Source organism: Narcine bancroftii, chromosome 2 (assembly GCF_036971445.1).
Source record: "Narcine bancroftii isolate sNarBan1 chromosome 2, sNarBan1.hap1, whole genome shotgun sequence".
Taxonomy (NCBI): domain Eukaryota; kingdom Metazoa; phylum Chordata; class Chondrichthyes; order Torpediniformes; family Narcinidae; genus Narcine; species Narcine bancroftii.
In genome coordinates, this window is record NC_091470.1 from 83,374,983 (window position 1) to 83,383,968 (window position 8,986).

Genomic DNA, 8,986 nt, shown 5'->3' on the forward strand with positions numbered 1-8,986 from the left:
TAAAGGGTTGCTCCTAGTCAGACCAAGTCATTCTGGACTGGTCAACCTCCATGTGAAACATTTACCTTTCAAGCACCAAGCCTGGTGAACTTTATACATGTTAAATTCTATGCACAGTATGGTGATTGCCTGCAACCAGAGAACTTGGAAGAAGGAGAAGTGAGATTGAACTGTGAACCAAAGAACTTTTCTTAAATCCACACACACATTACATACAAGTGCGCTTAGAATTAGAAGGGGATAATTTGGGTTAGTATAGAGTATAGTATAGGTATAGAGTTAAGTTAAAGTTTGATTCTATTTTCATGTTTGAAGTTGATTAAAAATAACTTTTGTTTTGAAAGCCACTTGTCTTGGTGAATGTCTATTGCTGCTGGGTTTTGGGGTCCTTTGGGCTCATAACTCAGTGAAAGGGAAGATTAATTAGCTCCAAACAAGGACAACTTGAGAGCACTTTTATGGGGCTCATTCAGGAGCCTGATGGCAGCAGTGAAGAAATTGCCTTTGAGCCTTTTGATGCATAGTTTCACACTCTTATCCTCAGTGGGAGAAGAGAGTGGTTTGGGGGAGTGATGTGTCCTTCAGTGTGTTAGCTGCCTTTCCTAGGCAGTGGGAGATGTGGATGGAGCCCATGGAGGGGAGGAAGGTGTGAGTGATGTTCTGAGCTGCATTTACTGCTTTGCACAGTTTCTTCCGATCTTGAGCTGAGCAGCTCCAGCACCATGCTGTGATGCATCCAGCAAGGATGTTTATGGTGGTGCACCAGTAGCAGTTGAGGGGTAAGGGGAGCAGCCAAACTTTCTCAGTCTTCAAAGAAATGAGAGGGTAAGCAGCAAAGGGAATGGATTCCATTCTTTATTGTCTTGAAGGCCAACTGCCCTATCAACAGTCCCTCAGAGTGAGAGCGCAGTTGAAATGATGGGGAGGTGGTACAGGTACACGGTTCCCTGAAAGTGGCAATGCAGGCGGGCTGGGTGGTGAAGAAGGTGTTGGGTGCATGTTCCCTCATTGGTCAAGGCATTGAGTGCAAGAGCGGGGCATCATGTTACATCTGAAAAGACATTGCTAAAGCCACATGTGGAACACCGTATGTCGTAGTTCTGGTCGCTTTGGAAATGGACAGATGTCATTAAGCTAGGAAGGGTGCAAAAACGTTCACCAGAGTTTTACAGTTTTACTCAAGGGCTTCGGTTGGAGAGGAGAGGCTTGCGGTGGTTCTCAACCTTTTTCTTTCCTCTCACATTCAACTTTAAGTACTCCCTATGCCATCTGTGTGCTGTGGTTAGCTTAAGGTGAGATGTGGGTGGAAAGAAAAAGGTTGAAAACCACTGTTTTAATCGTACCGCATTGACTCGTTATGTGCACAGTTTCAGAACTCCAAAGGAAATGGGCCAATGTCAATTTTTCTTAAGCAAAATATTTCAGTAACAATTGGGTCCAGAGCAGTGATTCTCAACCTTCCCTTCCCACTCACATCCCACCTTAAGCAATCCCTCACTAATCACAGAGCACTGGTCGCATAGAGATCACTTAAAGTGGGATATGAGTGGGAAGAAAAAGGTTGAGAACCACTGGAAGAGACCGCAGAGGCTGGAACTGTTCTCCCTGGAGCGAGGGAAAGGGGCACCTGCTGCAGGTTTATAACATTTTCCCGAGGCACGGGAGTCTAAAGCTGAAGGAACAGGCTGAAAATAAGATTTAAAAGGGAGCTGAGTGACGCCTTTATCACACAGAGGGTGGCGGGTACATGGAATGAGTTGCCAGAGGCAGTGGCGGGTATAATTACAATTTAAAAGACATTTGGGCAGATAGGTGGATAGGAAAGGGTTCGAATGCGGGTGAATGATACGAGCTCAGATGGGCAACGGGCGGCAGGGACTAGTTGGGCCGAAGGGTCCGTTTCAAGACGGTGCTGGATGTTGCCTCTTTAAGAGATGCCTCGCCTCCCCTTCCTACCCCCGCCTCCTCCGGCTGTTCGTTACAAAGAAAGCGCTTCAGTGGCATGAAGCGGGCAGAGCGGGGCGGTTGAGGAGAGAGAGAGTGGGGCAGGTCCAGCGGCCGGAGCCGGGAGTCGGACTGGGACTGGGAGCCTTCGTCCTCGCTCGCCACTGCCATGCTCCTGGCGGCGAGCAGCGCCCGGTCCACGCGCTGATCTGCTGCCGACAAGAACAAGGCGGAGGCGGCAGCGATGAGGGACAAGGACTTCAAGCCCGGGGGGGATAAAGGCAAGCCGGCCACCTTCACTGGGGACAAGGCGAAGATGGCGGCGAAGAGCGACAAGAAGTGGGTGAGGCTGGCCACCGTGTTGGCCTACGTGTTGTCCGTCTCGCTGGCTGCCATCATCCTGGCCGTCTACTACAGCCTCATCTGGAAGCCGGTGAAGCCCCCGGCCAGGGCCGTGCAGCTGGAGGGGGAGGCGTCGGCATCCCCCGCGCCGGGTGCCGGCCGAGCTCCACTCTCGCGGCACCTCGGCTTCACCGAGCAGACGCCGGCGCTGGATATCTCCCGGGCGTGGAGCCGGGAGGCGGAGCGAGGGGTATCTGCCACCCAGCCCCCGCACCCCGCCGGAGGAACTGGCACAGCTCCGGGCGGCAGCGGCGAGGAGGTGCGGGGGATGTCGCCGGGAGGCAGCCAGACGCCGCCAGTGCCGCGGAGCAGCCCGCAGGTCCCCAGCTGGCCGGACCGAGGGGGGACACCGAATGTGACCGCGCCGGCGGGCCAGTGAAACCACCTCTCGGCGCATCCCCCCCCCCCCCCCCCCAACACGTGGCACTGTACAGAGCACCTCCACGTCTTAAAGTGGGTTGGGGGGTGGGTGGTGGCCGTCGCCGCCGCCGCCGACCTCGTTTGCTCCACCTTGGCTGCACCTCTGCAAATTCCAACCTTCACTGCTCTCACACGCGGGTTAGTTGGTCAAATTTTCAGCTTTTCACTGGGTAATTTTCTAAAACTTTATAGAAATACATGTACAAGGACTTGGGCTGCGTGGCTTGATAGGTGACATAATTACTGTGTAAAAATATTTCTAGGACAAGTTAATATTAAAATAGAACACGAGGAATATTTGATTTCACAAGGATTTGTGTAATATTCATATTATTGCCTCGTACCTCATTTAATGAATTAAATGACTAAATGCACAGGATCTGATTAACCTCAGGTACGCCTAGATAATGATATGTACAGTCTATTATTGTACAATAGCGCAATATATCCCGAGTGTTAGTATATTTTTAAGGAACAATAAACACCTGAAGAACCAAATCACTGCTTTCTTATGCAAAAATAACGTGAGTGTGGGGATCAGATCCCAGTCGAGTTGGGTCTCTTCTCAACTCCTGGATTCCTTCCCAGAATGGACTTAAACGGACACAGGAAATCCAGAGAAGCGCCTCGAATTGGGTTTGAGCCCGTCCTCTCGAAAAGGTCGATCGGGGGGGGGGGAATCTCCTTCGTTGCCATTCTTGACAGACGGGCTGACCGGACGGCGAAGGAGGGAGCGGCCCAGTTCCATTCTGCCAGAGAAGGGTGGGGGAGGGATGGCTCATTCATCCTCAGCGGAGGCGAGGGACCACCTCTTCAACTCCGCGGCGGGAGGGAGCGCCCCGTGGAGTGCTCAAACTTGGGAGTTAATTCCCCGCCTTCTAAAGGCACCGTTGCTCGTTAAGCGCTTTAGTAGGCAGTGGCCAACTTAACTGCGGGTGATAAGAGCCTGTGGGAGGGAATATAGTGGTTTTGAAAACGCTGCCCAAACCCGGCCTGCAACACTTCCCTGGGCGTGACAGTGTCCATGCCGAGGAAGTGATATGGAATCGCTCTGGTTGGAGACTAACGCCAGTCCTGAACGTGGGCTGCTGCGTACCGAACTGACTCGAGGCAGACCAAGTACCAGAGTGTCACCCCTTGCAGCACAGAGAGCCCAAGCCGGGGCCGAACCCCTGTCGATCTATTGGTTGCCCCCCTCTTAGCCTTTGGCATCTAGCTAGTAGTGAAAGTTCTGAGTGCAAACTAAGCACAAGGCAGAGCAGGTCATCCTCTCCAGCCAGCAATATGTCGCTGCTCTAACCCCCAACTCGACTATTTTCCCTCCTTTGTGAAACAATTTCACAGGCTCGCTCTTCTCTGCTTTAAAACCCAGCAACTAATATGCGTTTGATCTTTGGAGAACCAGATAACAGGCCTATTGGAGAAACTCAAGCGGTGGGTCAACGCATTGAAATGAAGGACTTTTGTGGTTCCTCCTGCCCCTTCATTCACCCAGATCTCCACCTTCTGGACCTAGCCCCTTTATCCTTTTTGTATTTATCCCCCCTGCCCTGGAAGAGAGTTCAATGATCCATGTATTCCTGTTATGACTGAGCCTCTACTGTCAACCACGGTGGAGAATCTCCAAGTCTTGCCACCCTTCAAGTGAAGAAATCTACCTGTGAAACAGGAGTGGTCCAATCCTATCCTTCATTCAGTGAGATTTAAAATTGGCCTCAACACCACTTTCCCCCTCAATTTCCTTGCAGCTGAAATGCTAATTTCCACTTTGTACATATTCAACAACCTTCCCTCCGCAATCCACTGGGGCAGTCACAAACCGAGGATTAAAGCATTTGGGGCTTCTAAATATTTGTCCCAGAGATTTCTAGAACGTGAAGGAGAATCAGATTTATCAATTAAGGTTTATTTTGAAATAAATTCCAAAACTTACCATCTCTTCCACATAAATCAGTCTGCTGGAGGAACTCAGCTGGTCAGGCAGCATCAATGGGAGAAAAAGAAAGGTTGTCATTCTGAGACCCTTCATCAGAACTGAGGTGTAAATAGAAAACAATGTACAGAGGACAACATGGGAGGGGAGGGGAAGGACAGGGGATCCATGTGAAATTGGTGAGCCTGAGCATGACAGAGGGAGTAGAGAAGCAAGAAAAATAAAGGTGGGTGATTAGAGGACAAAGGCTCCCAGTGCAGGAATCTGATCAGAGGTGGGAGTTGAAGGGAATGGAACCAAAGAGGAGGGGGGATGAGAGGGGATTGGTAAGAAAGAATAGGGGAAAGAGTGGAAGTGGTACAGAAGAGAAGGGTTCTGAACAGCTGAGATTAGAAAATTCTATGCTTGTGTGATTGGGCTGTAGACTGCCCAGACAGAATATAAAGTATTGTTCCTTTAGTTTACTTGGGCTTCATTCTGGCACAGGACAAGGCCCAAGAGAGACGGGTTAGTGTGGGGATGAGAAGGGGAATTTTTCTCCCACTGGTGCAACTTGATCTGCTGAGTTCCTCCAGCAGATTGTGTTAGCTTTAGATACCAGTGTCTGCATTCTCCTCTGTTCTCCTGTTTCAATTGATGATCTGTTTATTTTGACGTCTGTCTCCCAGTTCTACACATTCCCCTCCCCCACCTGGGAAACATCCTAAATTGATTTAACTCCTAGTTCTAGACTCATTAGTCAGTGAAAGTATCTATCCTTTTTAGGTCAGAAAACAAATATTGCTTTCACTGTCTGAAACAGAAACTGAAATCACATTTTTTTAGGAGGATCAGCCAAAGAACCTGTGGAAACGTGCAAGAAATACTTAATTTGGTATATACTGCTTGATAATGATCAAAATGATTCATCAATTTTAGCACATCATAGAGGAAAAGGCCTTTGACCCACCATCTTTATTGCCCATGATGGCAATATGTAACTAATCCCTCCTGTCTGCATTTGTAATCTTTTATTCCCAACTTGTTCATGTATCTGTCCAAATGCCTTTTAAATTGTATGTTTATCAGCCTGTTTATAAAAAAAATTGCCTTGCAAATCTCCTTTAAACATTCCGCCTCTCACCATAAATCCATACTCTCTAGTATTAGATATTTCCATCCTGGGAAAGCTCTATCAATCCTATCCTATAACTCGTGATTTATCCATCAGGTCACTTCTCAGCCTCTGACACTTACGAAAACAATCGAGATCATCCATCCTCTCCTTGTAGCTAATACTCTCTATTCCAGCTAACATCCTGGTCAAATTCTTCTGCACCTTCTCCATATGCTTTCTATACTCTCGTGACCAGAATTGCACGTAATACTCCAAATATGATCTAACATACATTTTTGTCTAAATAATTAAAATGTATATCACACAGCAGAGATCCCAGCACTGCTTCCTCTGGTTACAGACATGCAGTGGAATGGCACCCCTCCACCACTATCCACTGACTTCTGCAGCAAAGCCAATATTGAATCCAATCTACCAAGTCTCCATTGATCCCATGTGCCTTAATCTTCTGCATCAACCTTCCATGAGGGATCTTATCGAATGCTTTACTAGACGATGTGGACAATATCCATTGTCTTACCTACATCAATGGTTTCTGTCACCTCCTCAAACAAAAATCATGTTTGTAGAGGATGACTTTCCCTGTACAAAGTCATGTTACCTGCCCCCAATAAGTCCACGTGTATCCAGATGTGAGTGAAACCTATCCCTAAGAATCTTCTCTAATAATTTTCCTACCACTAAAGTAAGGCTCACCTGCCAATAATTTCCTCTTTCCCCCCCCCCCCCCCCACTTATTGTCCTTCTTAAGCAAAGGAACAACCACAGTCCTCTTGGGATATAAAGATCTTTGTCAATGCCCTAGCAATCTCCTCCCTTGCCTTCCTTAATAACCTGTGGTCTTATCCACCTTAATTTTCTTGAAAAAACCTTGGTATCACCATGCCCTAGAATATCAGCATACCCCTCCGATTTCACTATCCTCTATGTCCCTCACCATGGCAAATACTTATCTTACATTCATTGAGTATCTCCCTCTGCCTCCAGGCATAAACTTCCTCCTTTATCTTTGAGTGGTCCCACACTCTCCCTACCAACCCTCCTGTTTTTAATGTATGTCTAAAATGTCTTGGTATTCTGAATCTTACTAGGGACATTTCATGGCCCCTTTATGACTGCTTCATTCCTATTTACATTCCTCAAGTGCCCTGTCACATGTCAGCTTCCTACACCTTGTGTATACTTTTACTTTTTGACAAAATGTGTAACATCTTAAGTCCCTGAACTTTCCCATCCTTGGCTTTGTTCTTCACAGAAACATGTTGGTCCTGAATCCTGACCAGGTCACTTATAAATGACATCACTTATCAAATGTGGTCTTACCCAATAACAGCTCTCCCAATCTACAACCCTGTAGCTTTCACATTTCTCCTTAATCTGTCTGTATATCTGTTCCTCTATTTCTCTCTGGCTTTCGGGAGGACCGTGGTACACCCATGTCATAGTAATTGCACCTTTCTTATTCCTGAGCTCATCGCCTGGAGGGATGAGGCCTACAGGGTATTCTCATTAAATGAAGCTCATCAGTAGTGCAACTCTCACTTATTTTACATCTCTATCAGAAACATCTAAACCCTAAAATGTTGAACTGCCAAACCTGTCTTTCTCTCTCCCAACCAAGTTTCTGCAATGGCCACATCATTGGTTCCATGCACTAATCCAAGTTCTAGGTTCATCTGCCTTATCCATTACGTTCCATGCTTTGAGATGAATACACTTCAGCCCATCAGTCTCCCCATGCTCATTAACCTGGCCCTGCCTGCCCTTCCTATCACTTAACATCTACCTCCCCCTCAATCTCTCCACTTACTGACCGACTGCTCCAGTTCCCACCCTCTTCAAACATGTTTAAACCCTTTGAGAAGCACAAGCAAGCCTCCGTGTGAGAATAAAGGAGGCCTTCCAAATTACCTGCAACCTATCCTTTTTGTATTTATCCCCCCTGCCCTGGAAGAGAGTTCAATGATCCAGCAACCCAAAGCCCTTCCCTCTACATCATCTCTTTAGCCGCACATCCAACAGTACCTTCTTTCCATTTCATGCCTCACTAGCACACGGCATAAGCAGAAATCTTGAGATAACAGCCCTAGTGGTCCTGGTATTTTTTAAAAAGAACTTTGTCTTGTATCCCCAAATTCTCTTTGCAGAACTCACCTCCCTTCCACCCAATGTTGTTAGTGACAACAGGCTGCTCACCCTCCCCTTTTAAAATGGCCGCTCCCCACTCAGAGACATCCTTGGCTTTGGCACCGGGGAGGCAATGCACCATGCCAAAGTCTTACTGGGGGACCACACAAATGTCTGTCTGTGCCCTGACTTGTGATTCCCCTATCACAGTTGCTCACCGCAACTTTGACCTACCTTGCTGTACAGCAGTCAGTTGTGGTCCCACTGATCTGGCTGCAGTTGTGCTTTTCTGCTGAGAGGCAAATGAAAAAAATCAAAAATAACAACAGAATGAACTTCTTGGGGGCAATAGTAAAATTATAAATTTAGCACCACCAGAAAATAAATATTTAAAGAGTAAATGCCATATAATATAGGCAGAGGAGAAGGGGTAGAAATAGAGAAGCTACAATTCCAGGAGTAAAACAAGAAGGTGGGGAAACTCAGCAGATCAGCATTCTTGAAAGAACAGATGAAAGTTTTAGTTCAATCATGGCACCCGCAGACCTTGGTGTTTTACTCCTCTCACAATTGTAGAAGGGGAACATTTCATCCCTAGTTACATTAAGATTGTGATCTACAAGTAGAACTAATTTGAAAAGCGAGCAAGAAATCATTTAAATTTAAGGTACAGGTTCTGTTTTAAATCATGCCTTGGGCCACTAGTTTAACCAGAACAGGTTAGTGATGGGAAATAAAGCAGAAAATGCTGCAAATTCTCACCAGTCAGGCAGTGTCTGTCAGGAGAGAGGCAGTTCATTTTGTCTTTTTTTGTTTGCTGAAGGGACTTAGATGTGAAACGTGAACTGTTTTTCACTCTCAGATTTTCAGGTTACTGAATGGGTATGGGATAGGAAGATCAACTTTTGGAGGGGGCCCCTCTCAATTCAACCTGATTTTCCTTTGTTAGTCTTAGTGCCAACTAGTCCTGTGGTTGTGTGGCTGATCCATCATTCAATATGTTCATAATTTGCTCTTCCAAAATTGTTTCCTGTATCAAAATC

At 46.9% G+C, this 8,986-nt stretch overlaps 1 protein-coding gene across 1 annotated transcript; it reads left to right on the forward strand.

The window, feature by feature from the left end:
* The first annotated feature begins 1,959 nt into the window (after positions 1-1,959).
* On the forward strand, positions 1,960-3,264 carry LOC138752396 (putative transmembrane protein INAFM2). The gene has a single exon (XM_069915272.1). It carries the CDS (start codon positions 2,189-2,191, stop codon positions 2,723-2,725), a length of 537 nt encoding a protein of 178 aa, XP_069771373.1. The 5' UTR covers positions 1,960-2,188; the 3' UTR covers positions 2,726-3,264.
* The last annotated feature ends 5,722 nt before the right edge of the window (positions 3,265-8,986 follow it).

Bases quoted from the DNA above. Each gene is read 5' to 3' on its own strand.
- LOC138752396 (XM_069915272.1), top strand. From the start codon at position 2,189: ATGAGGGACAAGGACTTCAAGCCCGGGGGGGATAAAGGCAAGCCGGCC.